We start from the raw sequence: 21,296 nt of genomic DNA, 5'->3' as shown, positions 1-21,296 counted from the left end.
TTTCTACCAGTGTAGCATCGATGACTATATACAATACAAAATACATGCAATATCAGGATGAACTGATAGATCCTCGATTTGTGATTTTTCTCACTCTGACAAACCATAGTAATAGGAAACGTCATACCCAATGAAGCTATGTCAAAGAAATCAAGAAAAGTTGTCACTACAATAAATGTCTAGATTTGCGGTCCGTTGAGCAAAAGGAATGTTAAATTTCTTCCTGCATTTGCAACTGTTCTGAAATAATCTTACGAATTTATTTTGGATACCTTGAAAGGCGCTGGAATGTAAATTGGTGTCTGGCATGAACGTACGGAGGTCATCTTTCATTGTCCAAAATTCAGGAGTGGCAAGTATAGCCTACATATTGGTGCGTTCCATCGCTACATCGATAATGAGCTAGCACTTGTTTCGTCACGGTGGCAGCAAGAAAGGAAATTCAACTTAAAGTAAAAGCGCGACGTCATACTTTTTACTGATTTCTGATAATCTTGGTTTGATCCCCTTCTGTGGTTGGTAATTGCCTAGCCATGACCAGGAGTTTTTACCCTTTTTTCTTATGGCCCAATACGTTAGTACAGAAATACGTTTCACAAATCAACTTTCAAACATAAAGTTTGAAAAACACACTATATTAATTGAATGCAAATTCCACCAAATTTAAGGAGAAGGTTGTCGCGGAATTTTGTTCATAAGACTCTGTATTCTCGTTTCAGTCGAAGAGAGTTACCATCGTTAAGTTACGCATTGGACTTTATTTTCTATACCGGAAGAAAAATGTCACTCACGCAGCCACGTTGAGGTGGAAGGCAGCATATTTTCCTAAATCATTTTTTGCGGATTTCTGAGTATGATCACGACAGTTGGATCCAGAATTCAGCGAGATACACATTTCGAAATAGGTGCGATACCTTGAAACGTGTCGTTCAAGGTCAATTAGTCACACGTTCCTGTCCATACACATTACAATGGCTCACAGCAGAACTATTGGGTTGCTTCAATTTTAAGTAAAAATATTTTCAGAAACGCAACATTAGGTTAAACTTGTGAGCTCCTACCTGTCGAACTCCTATGTAGTCATAATGGCATGATATCCGGTGCCACTGTAAATTATGGACGCGCTGTATAGCGCTCTGAAAACAGCATCATGGCCCCATCCGAAAAATAGCATAGTTATTCATGTACAGACCGGAAATGATTTGTTTGATATATTCTTCGATTGTCCCTTAAATGCCGTGTGTCAATGCCAGGATGACTACGCGCACAGAACGGCACCATAAGAACGACAACAGCAGTATACTGTGATCAATAACTACTGCTACAGTACAGTAATATATTGTACGGAAAATGATGTGGATATAACCGAAAAAGCGCTTTCAAATGCAGCCTTCTCATCAAGATTTTCGAATAAATCACTGTGATGTCATCGTATATCTTCAAACGTCACTTATCTTGCGATTTTAGATAACTATTTTGCCCCTGCAGTATTCTACACATTTAGAGAGTGTTCGGAATTAGCTAGGCGACGTGATGTTAGTGTTGACGATCGTGTTTGCTTTTCGGAAGATCGCACAATCTTCTTAACCATATTTGGTCGCATGAGCTAATCTGCACCTAGCCTTGTTGTGTCTATCAGTCTAACAAGGATCTGTAGATGTAATCAATACATACGGTATTGGGCCGTTTAACTGTAATAAGATCAACGACGGTGCATCGGATAGTTTTCAGCAATGAAACAAATGTCCAATAAGAGCATTTTCATTAAAGTCATGAGGTCAATATTCTCACAGAGAAATAATGGATGAATAAAAATAGAAATAAACGAATAGGTAAAAAAAGGCTAAAATAATGAGACGGATCCTCCCCATGTAGCACTCCTCTCTACGCCAACTTCTTTAGCGTTGAGCGTTAGTTTGCCGAATGTTGAACCATATCGGAACTTTAGACCTGAAGCGCAATATAAATCTATACATAATACAGAGGCGAGAGTAGCAGACTGCAGATATAGAGTTGTGATGTAGGCTTATAATTCTCTACGTATGCGATGGACATCAAAGCACGCATTTCATATACGCAATAATTGAATTTCATGTCCAGTTAGTTATGTCGACTCATTAGAAGAGTGTAACGATTTTGATGTTGTTGAATGTGTCGCTAAAGACAACAATACATGTAAAAATGTCTATGATAAATCATATTCATATTGTTAACAATAATAAGGGTAATAAAATTATTATACCCGGAACGTATCCCATATACTTCGGAAGTAGGCCGTACTCGATTTGATACAAAGGGTTTCTTTCGTCCAGGACGTCGCGTCTGTAGAGATCGTATTCTGGAAGAATCCGTACTCCTGGAACTGGCGTGCATTGCCAATTAACGTTGCCCGGCCCGAGTCGTCGACGGGCGCTGCTTCGCTTTAATGTGGGAAGATTAAAATGCGGTGTTAAATCACAACTTTTATCAGCATAATGTAGAATTGGGTTGCCATATGTCTTGGTTTACGCAAAATTTTGGTGTTAAAATATGCGTGTACGATTCAAGTTTACATTCGCAAAAAGAATATTGTGCAACAGCTGTTCTGTTTACACTTGTTCGGAACAAGTATTGATATCGATTAGCACTATTATAATATAAATGTAGCCATCCTTCAAGCCTCTATTGACTGTGCTGAATACAGTTGCAGTATCCCAGTGTTAAAAAGATAACTGCCGAATCAACAGTAGCAAACATACCAAATGACTCAATACAAACAACCTACTTTAATACTACAGAAAAAGTAGCGGCTTAATGTTACCGATGGCTTGTAGCGTTTAGGGCAGGGGTGGGCTAACACCGTTTTGTGCGGCCCGCGAACGGCTCAAGAAACGTATTAAAAATATTGATAAAATGCGTACTAAATATCTAATTACTGCAGGGACTCGATTAACCTTTTCCTATCATATTTCACCAATATATTTATATGTTATATTCTTAGTATAGTATATTGTATTTATATCTCATTGCTGGCGCGATAGCCCGACCTCAAAGCCCACGCACTTTAAAAGGTTTCAACTGCGCTAAACGTCCCACAAAGTCAAAACGGGAATGACTTAAGGATCGCTAGTGTAATGTTACATTAGCCACTCCAGCGAGTTTATTTCTTTTTAGTGCATGCTCTAATTGGAAAAACTGATTCGCGCGTAAATTAGGTAGATTAGTTCAAATTTTTCTTTAGCACTCACATTTCAATGGCTGAAATTGCGTGGAATACAGCGATCGTTTTGGGGATGTATCCAACACTCTGAGCGAAAAAGTATGTATTCACACTCTAAAGGTGGCTCTTACCAGGGTTGTCATGACTCGAGTCCGACTCGAGTCGACATTTTTTTAGGGACTCGAGTCATTTTTTCAAATGCGTAAAATGACTCGACTCGACTCGAATTTCATTGTTACTTCGAAGAATAGTAAAGTTCTTGGTATTTCGTCTATCAGTCCTGATACTTGGAAAATGGGGCCAACAACTGTTAAGACTGAGGAAAATTGCTATATTATGACTGCGAGGAGTCATTCTATATCACTCGGGCTGAAAAAAACGTGGATTGAACCGAACTGACAACTTGCCAGTGAACACAATGACTCGGACTCGACACGCCACTAGACGACTTGGACTCGGACTTGACTCGGTGTTGAGTTGAAAATGACTCGACTTGACTCGAGTCAAAATTATATAAGTGAAATTGACTTGTCATTCGGAACCTTGTGACTTGGTTACAACGCTGGTTCTTACCTGATTTAGCTCAAGCGCTATGGTAAAAATATGAATATACATCCTATGTTGAACCCATGGATTTAGAGCAGACCTGGGCAAAGTGCGGCCCGCGACGCTATTTTGAGTGGCCCGTGAATAATTAACTGGGATTCAGAACATAAGACCTACTTTGGAAGGTTAATCTGCGGACTAACATCATAAGCTGTATAAACTAAACCGGACATTCATTCACTATTAAGTTTTCTTATTGGTGTCGTATTCACACACTCCGTGTTTGAAAGCCCGAATTCGCAAAGCAAGTCAACCGGTTCTCGTGATGAAAGGACGAACGGGAAGGCATGTCCAAAAAGGAAATGTGAGGGACGACTGCCGAATATCCAAGAAATTTAGGAGCACTAAATATTTGTTAACTTGAATCAGGGGTGGACCCGTCCTCTCGGTTTATGGCGACCAGTTCGCCGTGGAGTATAATTCAACTCGGTGCTATGGCAAAACACGAAGAAAGACACTCGGCTAAGAGAGGGCGAAATTAGGAAGCACTGCTAGTTTCCATAACAGCAAAGGATATTTCACCAAGCTATACACTGCTCGCTAGGCAGCGACCAAGACAAGCTTTGTGGTGTCCTAAATACATTTTAATGTCCTAATAAATAACGTGTCTGTAGGTTGAAAAAGAGTTTCGAATTTATCATACCTACTATTGTTTTTAATTATGACGGCGACTGAATATTATTTTTGGTAATTAACCGTCAGTTTCTTAATGCCTAAATATCAATACATCCACTGAGCACTATGTAATTCAATTCAGAAATACAATAATCACGCCACATAAGATACGTAAAAATCTTGACTCGGCCCGCCAATATATTTTACGCTTTCATTTGACCCGTGGGTGAAAATAATTGCCCAATGCCCACCCCCGATTTAGAGTGAATGGTGTCAGTCTGGTAAATACAGCTTTTCACCACCCTTGCATTTACATTGTCCGTCGACTTAAACTTTTAAAGTTTTATTGAGAGGTTTAAAGACACTTACTGTTGACGGGCGAGAGTCATTCCCAGACAGCGGGGGCAAACATCCGGAATTTTGCGATCGCCTCGCTCGACCTCCAGGAGCGGAGAACGCTCTGCGGAAATCGTCGCCGGCATCATTTTTCGTCTGCGCCACGAAGCGTTTCGTCTCGGCTTCCATGTCTTGCCGGGTCTTGTGTTTTGTCTCTGAAAAGTATTACGTTACTGTCATACTGATTAACTGAACCGAACGGTCGTGTGCCGACTCCCATTCAAGCCGTAATTAATCGATATGTTGCCGGAAGCGAGTATGTTGGGAACTTGCTGACACGCGCGCGACTCAATGTTATACAGCTGGTGTCGAGACCCTTACCTGACACCGGATTGAGTTAATTGCTATTTCTGCACACGGTCGCATTCCAGTAGCTCACAAAAGATTATCGCGCTACAGTATACTCAAATCATATATGGGACTGGGGGCAGTTATTCGAGTCTAATAGGGAGAGATGTTTCGAGTACTAAAATTATACGCTTCTTGTCATTGATAATAGTCGATATATCAACGGTTTCGATATAAACTTCAAATGCAGAAACATCTAACCCTAGATTCGTCATACCGCTTCATCCAAAACAGGTCGTACAAAGCTGCGTATACGTTGATGAAACTGAAATGAGATATCTGCAAAGTATTTATTCACCCGCAGTATTATCACGAAGTGTAATGCATTGGGCATGGTTGGATTAAAACCACACTATCTTTATTGTGATGTATAAGTGGGGTTATATCGTTTGTGGTAGCATGATCAACATTTTCGCATATTTCAGACTGTTATGACGTCATAATCATTGATACTCTAATACTAGACTGAAATCGAATCCTATACCACTCGATTTTGCCAAACCCTAATCATATACTGAAATATTATATTGTTAATCCGATATAGTAGGTTCTCTGATACAGTGCTCTGCAACTGGCGTGTACGGTAAACCCTAATGAGCCAAAATATCCATGTGGTCCACTAGTATGAAAATGTATACAAAGTTGTAAGTTTTTTACAAAAAAATTCTGTGAGCAAATATGAACACTTGATATTTTTCTTTCAGGATATTAGGAAAATCATGTAGGTTTCAACTGATGCACATGTTAATAACGTGCAACAGCGAAACAGTCATTAAATAGCCTCTTCACTGTTTTCACAAGATATTTAAATGCTGTATTACGGTAGGCAAGATTGCTCGCAAACAGACTGCAGCCATACTCGAATTCTCGCACACAGTGTACCAAACTTCGGCAGCTCCACTTCGGTAAATTGATATGATGATTTTCGTAACGCGGAAATACTGGTCAATCTCGGATTGCGTTGCCTCGAAAAGCTATCAACTGCTAACCTTATCCGGAACTAGCCGGTCAAGTGCATATTATCACGTAAGGAAGCATTGGCCGTGCGGATCACAATGTAAACAAAAACTATGACCGGGGACTTGATACGATTCACTATTGAATCAACAAGGGAAACCCATACAAAAGACTTACCGCAGGGGTTTTCAACTTCCCTTGTACAACGGGCCGCATTTTAACAGCAAAAGACGCTGCGGGCCGCAGAAAAATATTACCATGTATTAGTGGGGTACTATTAGATTTAGGCTACTGTAGCCTATTTACCAGTGGTATACGGACATTTAGTACAGTTTTATGCATTATAAAGTATTTATGGACAGCGTTCGTAAGTTTGCAGCTGCTGCTTGCTGTGAGAACATGTAGGCCTATCTTCTAGCGGCGCAAGTAAATCATTTCATGGAGCGTGCATTGCATTCGTTGCCGAGTCAGTATATGCAACTTCAAACCCTACCACCAGAGAACCGAACACGGTTTCAATGCGTGAGCGAGCTAAGTATAAATTACGGTAACTTTTGCGTTACAGAGGCCATTATCACATTGAGCTCTGAGTGATATGAGAAGAAGTCTGGCGTTTGGGGCCGTTTCTGAGCAAACCAATCACCCCTTATCATTTCCTTCCATCCCTGGGGCCCTGCACCAATAGTTACAGAAGCCAGCTTATATTTTTCGATGGTCCCCTCCCCACGTTTGCCCAGACAGCATTTCCTCTGCATATATTATGCAAAGTCGGTGGATTCGTCCGAGGCTGGGTTTAAGTAGTCTACGCGGCAACGTGTTTCAGAACATGCGATAAAAGATCGACTGGCATTGATGTTACTCGTCTGGTCATGATTAAATCAGACGACTGTATCTCAGAAATTTGTCAGGTGATGTTGTCCTTGCTGCTAAGTTCCGGAAACAGCAAATATTCGCACACAATGTTAAGGTTTTATTGAAATCACACATTCTATAGCAGATTTCTTGGGTTTAGCCATATTCCAAGCAATTTTGAACAATGCGTATGTAACGTAGTCGGCAGATGCAAACAATTTTCAAAAGTGTAGGCCTACTAAATAGCGGGATTCTGTTGAATCCGAGTCCAGCCGAATACCGATTCAAAACAATAATAATCTGAAGTCGAGCATATATCAGGAAACGTCCCATTAAAGCAGTGGTTCTCAAACTCTTTTAGACACGCCCCCCTTTTTGATAGGGAAAACTTCAAGCCCGCTAACGTCATATAACAAAATGCAACCAGAATGCTTGCAATACAAACCGCTAGTTTGATGGCATGGAAGGTTATGGCTATTGATGAGAGAATTCTCAAATATGAAACCTGACAATACACAGAGAAATAACTACCGTATGCATTGGAAATAAATTGCGCCCAGCGCGAACATTTTTTTTAGTTGAACTTAGTTTCGCGCCCTACTTCAGATGCTTTCACGCCCTAGGGAGCGCGCGCCTCAGTTTGAGAGCCACTGAATTCAACAACGAGTGATATCAAACGAAACAGAGACGGTGCGATAAAAGTGCTAAGTATCTAAATTAATTTGTAACAATACTGTATCAGTAGTACTTGCGTTTACAATAAAAGATGTCGCGGGTTGAGAACCCCTGACTTACCGTATAGTTCTTTGGTGGTATAGTAAAACTGATATTTCGGGATGTAATGTCGCGCAGGTGGTCTCTGAATCATAGTTCCTTGCCTGGACCATGACGGCCTTTCCATTTCCCGATTTGCAGTCATCAAAGGCGATCTGTTTCCGGAAAGACATAATTCTCCGTCGTCACCCTGACGACTCGGCGCCATCTGTATTCCTCCGTTGCGTTTTCGGCGGCCGACGGTAAATTTGCGAATAGTAGTATATTGCACCGATTATGATGTAACAATTAGTATAAACTCATGCTAGATTGGGCGTGTTGCCTGCTGGGGAATACAGACCGGGTAATAGTTGCTCTCAGAAGTTTAACCGTAAATATGATTGAACCGGTCAGCCATGTCATATTAATCAATGACTGTGTGAATGTTAGGTCTACGCCAGACCTTATCAAAACAATTAGATTTCTTTGTGAGCTCGTGACATTCAGCTATCAGCAATATATGCGTTTACCAATTCACAGACGATGGGCGATGTATACTTTTCAAAGCCTTTATCCCCAATTTTTTATCATTCAACCGATCAGATCCAATGAGTTAATGAGTACTATCGAACCAAAATGCGTCATAAATTGCGATGTTATGGAAAACAAAAACACAGCGTTATTCATAGGTTTATACACAATAATTCTACGATCTGCGACAGACTATAATAAGACAACATGTAGCGTAAAACTGAGAGCAAATGGTAACTCATACGGTCTAGCTTAGCACAATCGTAATATCCGAAAGTTTGCTTCACCATCATTCTCAACACGTATTTTAATTTCAAAAGGTTCACGTATTCCATCTGGGATAAAGGAAGCAACAATGAATCGTTCATCGGAGGCTACCATCGTTGGTAAATTCCACTGAAAACATAAGTAACAAAATGCTACCTCACCCGAAGCCCTGTCATAAAACACACTCTCTGTATGGTTAAGATATTGCTGATCACAACCTTGTCAATACTAAGTAACAGCGCAATAGTTTTCATGTTTAAGACGTCGCCACAAAACAACAATACGTGTATAGCACAATAGACTAGCGATTACGCTACTCTGGCTATTGTCAAAACCTCTTGAATGGTCCCTGTATCGATCGCGATCCATTGTAATCATTATCTTTTGGCTTGGCCGGGTGAGAGTAATATTTCTCTCAATCAGCGCTATGTACCATTCTTTCCTGTGTGATATATAAACAGAAACGAAGCCGACTGTGCGTTGAGAACCTTCAAGTATCAGTAACTACAAATATTTGTACGAGATAGATATCATTTTAACCTTAGCAACGTCAATCGATGCTTGTTACTTTTACGAATGGGACAATGAAAGGTTTATGAGATACGCTAAAAACCCGCACTTTCGATCATAACATTTTACAGTAAGCTGCATGTATATTTTGCACATAATATGGTAATAATTCATAATATTGTGATTATGAATACGAATTGAATATAGTTCTTATTACACATATTTATAAACCTAAACATTAGATGGTTGCTCATATCTATATAAGAGTTTCGATATTTTTCAGTCACTGTGTCACTGAGAAGTGACTAGTGAGCACTGAGCAGGTATGACTCCCTCATTTCCCAGGACTCATAACACAATGTATTTACTGGCTACGTGGGTATTTGACGAAGTCGTTCTACTCTTTGCTATCTTATGCTGTTGAATATCGATTGAACTAACGACCTAGACCTAGACCTAGAGTTTGATCACGGGCCAATTTTTTTTATACTTCATATCAACGTCGCATCGCTATGATAGGGGTATTCAATGTCTTTTGAGTAGGCATGTAAGTCTTAATTTAAGGGACCTTGCAGAATTACATTACACACCCATATGATGGAAATGTCACATGCCGTGTAGCAATTCACGTCTGGCACTAAAATGAAACTATATTTTTAAATATTTGAATAATTTTTTGCACTCGCTCACATCGACTGGGGCCGCGTGTTTCAGAACCCTACACGAGTCTCTAGATCAGTCTCGAGATATCATAGCCTGGCGGTCGGGGACGTTAGCTACATATTAGACGTTCCCACGTCTTTCCACAAGTTACCAAGGCGATTATCCTTTCACATGTCGAACAAGTCAAAACTTTGTCAAAATTGTAGCGTTAGCACAAGAAATTGCCGAAATTGTTTACTCAAGTCAATGCCAACTGCATTTCACTGGGCCGTAGTGAACGCACAGTCGGTGGACTTATCATTTGACCATTTATACCTTGTAGCCTACTTTACAGGCTTACTGTTGTAAATGGCACATCTTGTCTACTAATTGTCAGGCCGTGTTATTTATGGCAATTTTAGCATCGCCATGAATTCATATTTATGAACTAGAATTATCCATATAAAACGCTGCAGTCTGGTCTTTCTTATGAGACGGCAGTCACAAAATACGCAGTATCCACACCGTGGCATCAATCAGCAAGATTTAAATATAAATTGAAAACGGTGTTGGTGATGAAATTCACCCGATAAAAAACCGAGTACTTCTGCAATATCTGTTCTCAATAGCCAATTCACTATGCGTCCAAACTTACCGGCATTCACACAGGTCACAATATGATAACAATTCACAAGGGTTTCTGACACAGTTGGATCGTAGCCTTCCCAATGAAAAGTTAAAGGGAATGAAATTTGGTATATGCACTGCACAGTGCACATGCACAATTACACATTGAGCTGAATGCAGCCTTGGGGCGGCATTACAAAACGACTATTGCACTGCGGAATCAACATTTACCGTCACAATTCGAGAGAAGCGGACAATCGCCTGGGACTGCGAGAGCAATTGTTCACAGGATTGAAACAACTCAGCTTGAGCCGGACTAGAGTACCGTTGCGAGTAATGACGGACTTCGAGTATCTTCAACTGACTGCTATAAGTCCAGACTACAGACACAATAATATCACCGTTGCGATGTATTGTAGAATCAAGGTCAATCAGTCTGGTCCAATAACATACCGACGAGATCCTCGTCTAAAGGAAATATCTACTTACCCCCACCCAATAGCAACCTGACTAAGAGGTCCATCGACTACTCGGGACCTATCATCTGGAATGCATTACCACCACATATCCGTGAATTGCCCTATAATAGATTCAAAAAAGCCCTACTTGATCACCTCTTGTCGTTACACTAACACTGCTGATTTACCTCACCCCGACATTGCTTCATTGATCATTTGCCACCATAGTTTAATTTTTCTTCTATTTTAATTTTTTTTTGACGACTGTAACATTTTTTACAGCCAGACTGTTTAGAGTCAAGTGTACCTGTTTGATGCTGGTGTGATCAGACTAGATGACCTTCACGGTCTTATCGATCATTCCTATCTAATACGGGGTAATACTAGGCTTACCATACGTCCTCTTTTAAGAGGATTTGTCCTCTTTTTTGACTTTTTTGAAAGTGTCCTCGGAGGACGCCCTTTTGTCCTCTTTTTTGAGATTTTGTCCCCTTTTTTGAAAATTTAGGCAGATTTAGAGCAAATTGCGAGTGATATGCCACATATTAGCACAGAAGTTAAGCTCAGTCGGGTATTTCGGAGTGAAAAACGGTGAATTTAGCTCTGAGCGATAAGATGACCTTTTTTTTTTTTAGTCAACCTATCACAAAGTGGGAAAAATTCACCGGTTTTTGAGAATTCAACTCCGGTTTTGCATCTTGCAAATTTCTGAAAAAGTGTCCTCTTTTTACATTTTCAAAATATGGTAAGCCTAGGTAATACCGAATACTGTGCGTGCGTGCATATTTTCTGTACCACCACCACTGCCGTGTGTTATGTATTTTGGTTTGATGAAAAATAAAGACTCTCTCTCTCTCTCTGTACCTGTTTGATGCGGGTGTGATCATACTAGTTGGCCTTCACGGTGGTACCAGTCATTCCTATCTGATACCGAATACTGTGCATGCATATTTCTGTACCCCCATCATTGCCGTCTGTTTTTTATGTATTTTGGTTGGATGAAAATAAAGACTCTCTTTCTCTTTCTCTCTCTCAATAACGAAGTCTTCGAGAGCATTTTTACCGCCAATTATGCCCAATCGAGAGAAAACGTGAACGATCCGCGTAACGAACGTCACTATCCGCGAAGTTCGGTATTACAAAACTGAAATTAGCGCAGATTTCTCTCGGTAACTTACCGCTTAGCTTCTAGCTGGCGGAGTTGAATCCGCGCTGGAAATTGCAGCTTTTTGAACTGCAAAATCTTAATATTCTACTTCAATATAGTAAAGAAGTGAGGCAGTAATCGATCTAAAAGGGCATGTCCTGTAAGTTACCCAATTGGGTTATATTTCGTAGGCCTAACTGTTAGTAAAATCAAGCGAAATAAGGCAGTGGCGATATATAACGCTTATGAATTGAATTCTCATATAAGGACCAGTAAGTGCTGGGACTGATTCAGAGAGTAGGCTACCTCGCCGTTTAAAGCTTGTATGAATATAACGGGGACTTGAGTTCTATGTCGGAAGCATGCTATTAGAATCTTAAATTGTAGATTACTAACCTCGGTAGGTTAGTAATCTATTGCCAAATAGATTTATTTAATATCCACTTTTTAACTTTGGCTAGCATATCGTGTGGTCGCCTTGTCAATAAGTAATTATCTGCCGAACGGTAGAATTCAGTCCGATTCGGTAGGCCTATGAAGACGTTGCGATCAGTGCCATGTTTCCAGAATGTTATACATGTATTGCTCCAACTGTATTATCCTCATAAGAAGTTAGAACTCAATGCACGCGTGATACTTGACGCAGCGGCCTAAAGCAGACAAACTATAATGTACCGTACGCCTGTAATTTTGTTCTCTTAAGAGCAAATACCACAAACAATTAGGGTATTTCCATTTCCCTGTATGTGAAAGATTATCGCAGCTAAATTACAAATCGTTGCTGACCACACAGCATTATAAACCCTCATTTGATGTCATCTTTTACTGAGATTATCGACTTGGCGAAATCACGAAATAGCGCGTTGATTGCGAAACGTTGTGTTGCGTCTGGAATTACGAGAGTTCACGTGAGTTCAAAGCGCTCTAGCGTGAGCTGGCCGCAAAATATTTTGAAATACCAATTTTTACATTATGCGGTAATCGCATTCGAGAGAGCTCGTTACCGCTGGCGGATATTCTGATTTACCGCATTGTTTTGTAGTGTCCCCCCTGGTCACGCGTGGCGGCTACATGATGTAACAAAATGCTTGAGCAATGGGCATTAACAACTCTAAAATACCAGTAATTGTGCCACATTTAAAAACATTATGGCCCTCTATCACGGATTGCGAATGTGTTCACTGTTCAGTCAGGAGACTTATGTCAAAATCGGGCCTAGTGTATTCTATTTCTGTCGTATACGACATATTTCCTTCATAACACCGGCTGATAACTATATAAAGTTCGATCTCTGACTGCTGGGGCGTGAAGTTCTTGTGGAAATTTTCAATAAATTGCAGTTCCATTGCGATGGCGTTCTGAAAAAAACGGCTGCGGCCAAATTTTTTTCGTTTTGCCCTTCAATTTGATTCGACATCATTTTAGAGTGAAGCTCCCCTTTAATATGATCTAATTCCTAGTCGCAGGATCGATCGATCCACAGATTGGCCGTAAATCCAGATTTAATCACTGAACTTGTTGGCCTTTGCATTTACCTGTCATGGATTAATAGATACAGTAGTAGGCTAGTCTGCGTACCGCTGAAGGATTCACGGAGCCTAATTTAAGAAAGTTGCTTTACATACTCGTTTATGCGAGCTATTACTACTATTTGGCTGTTCTGTGCCATAAGAGGAAGCTCCTTTGATCAGCGTGTAGCGGTCGATGCAGCGACTTGTTGCAAGACACGCTGGTATATTGCTTGATTGGAGTCGACGCTACGGCTACAGTTCCTGTTGTACGCACTAAGTCGACTGACTAATGATCGCTCTGAGTACTCTAGCAATCCTCATCACACTAGCAATCCTCATCACACACGCAGATCCAAGGAGCTTTCTTTTATAGCACAGAACAGCCAAATAGTAGTTATTACTACTACTCGTTTTGTCGCTTCATAAAAGCTCCTATCAATTCTGGTTGACATTTTTATCAAATACTTTCATAAAAGTCTATATTTCCGAAAAGCGTTATTTTGGGCATTGTCAAAATTTTATTTTTGGCAGCTTTGGAATTTGGTTCCCGAAATGCCAAAAATAACAATGCCTGCTCATCGTGAGTCATAAACCATCAAATGAAACAAATAAGTTGGCATGAGGTGATGATCAACATGCCTTAAAACGAGTGACAATTGTAGTTGATCCGAAATATTTGCAAGCTCACGCCGATATCTCAAATATAAATTTGAAACTTTACTGCGTGGTGAACATAATAGGGTCTTAGTGGTGTTGTACGTATGGGTGGATCGCAAATGTAAACAATACTCCAAATTGGGTTGCGGTACAAATAGTGCTATGTATACAACATCTTCGTATTGAGCAACAGGTGCGTTACTAGCAAGGTCCAACACTGGTTGATTTAATAAGAGTCGTATATTCTGATCCATACAATGAAAGAGTTGCATAAAACGATAAAGTTGTAACTGATATAAGCCAATGCTCAAATCAGATCGTCTTTCACGTGGCAATACAGGGCCACGTATGTGGCTGATTGTTCGAAAGGTATTCGTATATATTGCACACCAACGCAGTGTATAACAGCATTATTGAGCCACTTCAGAAATGTCGAGCAGCGTAAGTTGAAATAAACACACTAGGAGACTGTCAAAAGCCCGCTGGCAAAACACTACAGGGCCGAAATCAAAATCTGATTTTGAACTGAAAGCGTATGCTTCATGCAGGTGAACCGATGCAGTAGCCTAACTGAGGAAGGCAAATGTACTGTACAATTTACAATGTACAGTAATAGAGCCGGTGTCATACTTATATGTTGTGTACTATATCTGGATGAACAGTTGCAATTCCAGTATAGCCGCTCTCTTGTCATCAGCGAAGTCATCCGGGAAATTTTCGCATTGCCTTGGTCGCTTTGAATGCAGTTTCATATGCCCGAGAAATATGAGAATGATTGATTGCATTACAGGAAGGCTACCGGATGTCTATGGCCAGCTGATCGTTTAGTTTCATTCTGTGCTGATCTCGGTTGCAAGCTAGTGCATTCGTTGAGTTACAGTAATGGTCCTGTTGCGAAGGTTTTATGTGTTGATTCGAAATTACGTATAGCATCTCTAGCTCTAGCGTTTTGCTCGAAGAGACCTTGCAATATCGAATTTGATCGTATTGGCTCCTTATCATGACGACCGATCAAGGCACAAAGTGAGTTGTGCATTATTAAACCACCGATTGGTGGAATTAGATATAGATTAGGATATATACTCCAGTAATCGGTAGCCTATATAAACCATGCATTTTTGATATCAGTATCGTAATACATTGCGTCTGCAATGATTGCATTTGCTAATTATTAGGTAGATATGTGGCCTTATGTAATTGTAGCTACGCTGTGAGCACATTGCAATAGTCACGGCTTGAAGCATACATTCGACCACATAACTGTATTGGTGTCTGCGAGTGCAAGATCCACAATCGAATTGCGACGCAATTTCATGGTTCAAATCCATATATAAACATGATAAAAAGCGATCTTTCGCAAACCTTGGTTCGTAGCATTCCCGCCTCTCTGCACTCTATTGGCCACACTATACATTGACACTTCGATTTCATTGAATATCTTATGATTCCATTGAATGTGGGCAAGACTTTGGAATGACTATTATAATCCGCATCGTTCAGGTATGTGCGCGGTTCGAAATGTAGCTGAATAATGACTCTACGATAATTTTACACGGAACTTTTGTCCATCATGGCGTGATTGTCATTCCTGTTTTAGGTTTTCGGAGATATCTTTCCCTGAGTTGCAACAAATCATCCAAAGCAACAAGATGCTCGTGATAGATGTGCGGGAACCGCACGAGGTCGCTGAAGCACATGTAATTGCGAAAACATTTCTCAACATCCCGCTTAAGGAGTTGGGTAAGAGATAAGATAATTGAGTTTGAAAAATTTCCCAAATCATTTCGTTACCGTGGTATTGCTCCGCATCGTAAATTTTAATTTTCGCTTACCAATACCGAACTCTATTTTCACACAGGATTACTAGAATCGGCAGCAAGAGCGCAATAATTATATGTATTGCCAATGATGCTACTTAAGTAGCGATAATACTGCTAAGTGATGAAAATATATAATATGTTAACTTCTAAGTAAGGATGGACAAATTCGAGTGGCTGAGTAACTACGTTCTGTATGGTGTACTCGGCTTCGAGTTGAGTCGAGAGTTCAAGCATTATATTCACACGTCATAAAAGTATGGAAGATGTGGAAAGTTCTATCACAAAAGAACATGCGTAGTTAATATGGTATTTTATCGATCATGCTTATATCATTGCACTCTGTGACAATGCTGTGGACGGTTCAAGATGTCACAGTTTTGTCGTTTGCACTAGCGTGCGTAGCTTCATATACTATGGCCCTACGGCCTACATGTTTCGTGGTATGCTGCTATACGACCGATCTATGTTTACAAGACTTACAACGTGTAAAATACCATCGCAACTTTAATTAGGGTTGACATATTAGCTCTGAGGGGCGAGGCGGGCATAATTTCAGGGATCGGAAAATCCTTTTACACTCACGTTTTACACTACACTACACACATCTTAGCGTAACCAAACGTTGCTGTTGTGTTTTTTGTTGCTGTATTCGTGGTGGTTCTCGATTACTAATGATCATCTACACCAGACCAATTTCCTTCGTCATTTTTATTCCGTAGCTGCCGACTTGAAGCACGGCCCACTTTTAGAATTTTGCACGGATGATATGGCGAGGAGGAGCCTAGATAACAGTGCGGTGCGCATCGATAAATTCTTTCGTCCGACTCCGATCCTGTTTTTCAATTCTCTGGTCCGGCGCCATCTGTATCAGGATAAGTACTGATCCGGATCCGGCTAAAAATGAAAAAGTCCGGGCGGATATCCAGTCCGGCTCCGGTCCATGATCCGCCCTACAGGTTATTGGTTCCGTTAAGTTTATAAATATGGCTCGTTTATATTCGCACTGGCTTGGTGGTCACATTCGTACGGTTGGCTGGTAGTTATTTTATTGCAAAAGTCATTCTTATCAATAAATATTCTAGAGACATCAAAAAAGTACTGATCCGGCTCCGGCCTAAATCGAAAAAGTTTGTAAGGATATCCAATCCGGTTCCGGTACATGCCTGCATTAGATAAACCTCTAACAACTATACAAGTAGGAATTCCGGAGTCGACCTTGGTCGGACTCGAACCCGCTAGCCATTGTTATTTCATCTGTGGATTGCACTACTACGCCATCTCGCAACGTACCCAACGTTATTTGGTGACTAAAACGATATAGCTTCGTTTAGAATCTTCCTTCAACAAAACTCCCGAAGAGTTCAAGCAACTATACAAATTCGACAAACCCGACAAAAGCGACGAAATTGCCTTTATTTGCCGGTCCGGGCGGCGGACGAAGCTGGCTTTGGCGGAAATGCTCAGGATGGGATATTCAAGGTGATGAGACCGCCATATGGCCTGAAAAATTTTGCTATCCTCGCAGCAACTTTATTAAGACATGTGCTTTGTATTACCTTATTTTAAGACACTAACTGCAGACTGGTCCCTACCAACCCATAGTTATAGTTGACGGTTACCTAACTATAAAGTGTTTTAAATGCAACCCTACTGCCACGTTGGCAGGAGGTTGGTTTGGCGGGTTCAATCCCTGCCATTCCCAACTCGAAACACCGTCCGTCTGAAATGCCAATTTGATCTCTAATATTTTTTAGCTAACATTTGCAATTCAGTGAAGATTACTATCAATTATAGTTGAACTTTTGTTCTAGTTAGTTACGAATTTATAAGAGTCGTTCGTTCATATTTCTAGTTACAGTTAGAAGTTTTTTAAAGTGAGTAGCCTAGTTATAGTTCTAGCGTATAACTTCGAAGATATTGTAGTCTGCATAAGTCTGACTAACGGAAATAATGTCAGTTTTATTGACGCGATGACAAATATGCCGGAGTAAAATAATCACTTGCCCCACTATATGCTGTCTTCAGCACGTCAAGTCTTATATATATCTTGTTGCACCGATACACAGCATTCAGCGCCGTGAAAACAGTTCGCTTCTCCTAATCTTGTTTTTTTCGCAACCAGATCTTCCCACTTTGATGGAGGCACAATGAGGTTATTGAGGGATCACCCGGAAATAGTAGTGAAGAAAGAAGAAAAAAGTCCAGTTTCATAGTCTATTCCATTGTCCTTTCCTCGTCAGATCTGCCGCGTTCGGTAACGCATACGTTAGTTATCAACAGTTCCCAAGATTGCCATCACCAACCCGTGCGAAAACAATTGTTTAAACTATCGGAAATTATTGGTGGGATGTTATTAGATTTCTATTTGATTCCGTGTACTAACTGCCTTCTGTTGCAGGAAGAATCTACCTACATAGTTTAAAATAGAATCAGTCGTCTCGAAGTCTCGGAAGCTTTCACGAACTTCGAAATTTTATGTTCTGCGATATTAATAAAAACGGATTTCACAGCATTATAACACACACGGCTACATTTTCTGGCAATGATGATGAATAACTGAAACTCTTGATAAAATCATGATAAACATTTTGATACCAACGTCAAAACTACAATTTGGCGAATACTCAGCATCCGAAACAGTGTATGTACGGATTTCCGAGTGATATTTATGTTCGGTTCCATGACATGTATATCAATTATTATTTTTTAGGGAGACCCTGCTGCCTGTAGTTCGGTATAATTTCATTTCGTGTGAGTATAGAAACCCACAACAGTGTAAATAGCCACAACTACGTCACTTACACGAGGTACTTGTATATTCACCAAATTTGTGAATTATTATTGTGTCTTAACAATTATATCACCTCAAATCGGATGCAGATTCGTTTGCGTGTGTAGATAGACGTAGCAATTAACCGTCTAAGACGCAGAAGTTGTGGATAGCCGGTAACAACTAAAAGCAATCGCTTTTACTACAGCTCGGCGGATGTGGAATGTAATTCTCTCTTATGGTTTGAGACGCTTGCGAGAGAGATTACTGTCGCGACTCGATAGACAGCGGAAGCCGCCATAGCTCAGTGGTTAGAGCACTGGTCTTGTAAACCAGGGGTCGTGAGTTCGATCCTCACTGGTGGCTGGAGTTGTCGTGGCCGAGTGGTTAAGGCGACAGACTAGAAATCTGTTGGGCTCTGCCCGCGCAGGTTCGAATCCTGCCGACAACGCATTTTGTCAAAATTTGGTAAAGATTACGCAGTTTTATGATTTGCGTGGGAATTTCGACATTACACTTATAATTCATGTCATGCAAGGAACAGAATTAGGTAAATGAAGCATTTTGCACGTAATTCTATAATCTGTGGCACTATCAATGTTCCCTGATTTGAGCTGTTCGCGGCAGCTTGACAGGAGTGAAGAAAAAACACCATTTTAGACAGTATCGAAGTTCAGTGTATACTACAGGTGGTTCGCACCGACATTGTCGTCTACATCGCAGATTTTCATCTTGCTCTTCATGGTATATAAACCGCCATGAGTTTGTTCAATTGCAGTGTAGTACATGTCTCCTAGCAGCTTACATCATAATCTATCACCAGAGATTGTCCATAACAAAGTAACGTGATGAAGTGTTCAAGTAAGTTAAGGCAACTTGCAGCACTTTTTTAGTCTTGGTTCTATTTTAGAGTTCAACCACTTTCACTTCAGATTGACATCTTCTGACTCAAAACTAGGCTACTTACTATTCGAACTAGAATTTTATTTATTTTTTTACAGTAAAAGGCAGTATCATGCTTGGCTTATGAGCAGCACCGTAACTGCCGCACCCCAAACCCCTCAATTGGGGGGGGAGCGAGCTCGAAGGGGGCCCAAAATTATTTCGTGGATTAGCATAAATCATAGAGTATATTTTGAAAATTTATGCAAAGTTTTCAAAATTTTTTCGCGCTGCGCGCGAACTCCAGTAGCCATTTGTCTTTATTATTGGGTATTGGGCCATTACCGCGCCACGACCCATCAAGATTTACAATCAAGTTTTGGGCCATTTAACATGCGACTCCAAGAAGTGTGCCAGAACGATCGGCAGCGAGAAAACCTTGGCCGAAAAGGTCTATGCCCTTATGCTGACCGAAGACTTCGTTATATATATACAAAATACATATAGGTTTAATTGTCCATTGTCCTTAGGTGCAATCTGAACCTCACAAGACAAATACCATCCCGCTGAGAAAAATTTAATGCCAATGAAGAAATACCAATTTGAAATCGTGAGCGTCTCTCAGTTTAGAAGCTCACGTTTGGGCGATTCTATATTTTTTGTTATAGCAGACTGGAAGTCACGAAATAACATTATGTAACGAAGTCATTAACGAGTCCGCCCGCCGAAGATGTTTAATTATTATTTACGGGCCCTCCCGTTCTCAAGACACTTCACTCGGCTCTACCGGTGAATCTAATTACGTGAGTAGAGACGACAATAAATTGATAGCATAATATATATGCATTCGCCGATCTGATTGACCGATTTTATCATAAATTATCGAAAATTTTCGCGCTTCGCGGTGCCTCACAATACAGTACAGCTGATTTCGTGACAAACGCGAACAACGTGATGGGAGGGTCGTTTTACACCCTATGGGAGCCCAAGACCCACGTTTTTTGGGGCCTGACGAGGTACTGTTTCGTCCCTGCCAATGGGTATACGCCCGAAGATGTTCAATTATTATTGCGTCGTCCTACCTTTTGAAACACACCTCCCTCAGCTATACCGGCAAATCTGATTACGTGAGCAGAGAGAAGATAAAAATTGATAACAATATATATGCAATTCCCGATCATACTGACCGATTCAATCATGAATTCTAGAAATTTTCCGCGCTTCGCGCGCTTAGGCGACAACAACTGATTCACTAAACAAACTCCCAACAATATGATATATAGCAGTAAACAGGGGGGTCTGGGGGGCCCTAGACCAACGTTTTTTTTTGGGGGGGGGGGATGGGGGCTGACGAAGTGCTGTTACGGTCCTGCTTATGAGTAAAATTATCGCAACACCTAACCGTGTATCTCGAGAACTTTATACATTTTGGAAAATCGCAACTAGTTGTGTACTGCTTTAGTCGCCTTGTAATTCCGAAAATAGCCTCTACTTTCAGAAACCAGTTACCTGCGTACTATTTAATCTTTCATTTTCTACTCCTATCAGTAGTGCTGACGTGTTTTTCAAATCGCCACTTCTAATTGCGATGAGTATCACTACTTCGAGCATCCTGTCCATCCCAGACTATATAGTACTGCCAAGAAATAGTTACCCAGCAGAATAGATGTATATTGTACAGAAGCTAACACAGCTGTCGTTAAGTGCCGAGTAGTCACTGTCGCTGTTGATATCACATGTGATTACAG

At 40.6% G+C, this 21,296-nt stretch overlaps 2 protein-coding genes and 2 non-coding genes across 7 annotated transcripts in view; 3 read left to right on the top strand and 1 right to left on the bottom strand.

Moving 5' to 3' along the window:
* The window catches only part of LOC145452064 (kinesin-like protein KIF23), a 504,115-nt gene that overhangs the window by 370,004 nt on the left and 112,815 nt on the right, over positions 1 to 21,296 (bottom strand). The gene's annotated exons all lie outside the window — the stretch shown is intronic.
* LOC145452080 (thiosulfate:glutathione sulfurtransferase-like) overlaps positions 14,619 to 21,296 on the top strand; it is a 152,357-nt gene continuing 145,679 nt past the window's right edge. The window contains exons 1-4 of one of the 2 annotated variants that reach the window (XM_080330298.1): positions 14,685 to 15,099; positions 15,674 to 15,816; positions 17,228 to 17,375; positions 18,019 to 18,771. In XM_080330298.1, the coding sequence (XP_080186424.1) occupies positions 15,077 to 15,099; positions 15,674 to 15,816; positions 17,228 to 17,375; positions 18,019 to 18,109 (405 nt within the window). In that variant the 5' untranslated portion in view covers positions 14,685 to 15,076 and the 3' untranslated portion in view covers positions 18,110 to 18,771. Of the gene's footprint in view, positions 15,100 to 15,673; positions 15,817 to 17,227; positions 17,376 to 18,018; positions 18,772 to 21,296 lie in introns of those variants that run through there. The other variant, XM_080330299.1, reaches the window with a different exon arrangement.
* On the top strand, positions 18,960 to 19,032 carry Trnat-ugu (transfer RNA threonine (anticodon UGU)). Its single transcript has one exon. It is a non-coding gene; the product is annotated as a tRNA-Thr (tRNA).
* Positions 19,036 to 19,117, top strand: Trnas-aga (transfer RNA serine (anticodon AGA)). Its single transcript has one exon. It is a non-coding gene; the product is annotated as a tRNA-Ser (tRNA).

This window comes from Botryllus schlosseri, chromosome 12, assembly GCF_051294905.1.
Source record: "Botryllus schlosseri isolate E-star chromosome 12, Bs_hap1, whole genome shotgun sequence".
Lineage (NCBI taxonomy): Eukaryota > Metazoa > Chordata > Ascidiacea > Stolidobranchia > Styelidae > Botryllus > Botryllus schlosseri.
The sequence above is the reverse complement of the archived record's forward strand: the minus strand, read 5'-3'. Positions and strand labels throughout refer to the sequence as shown.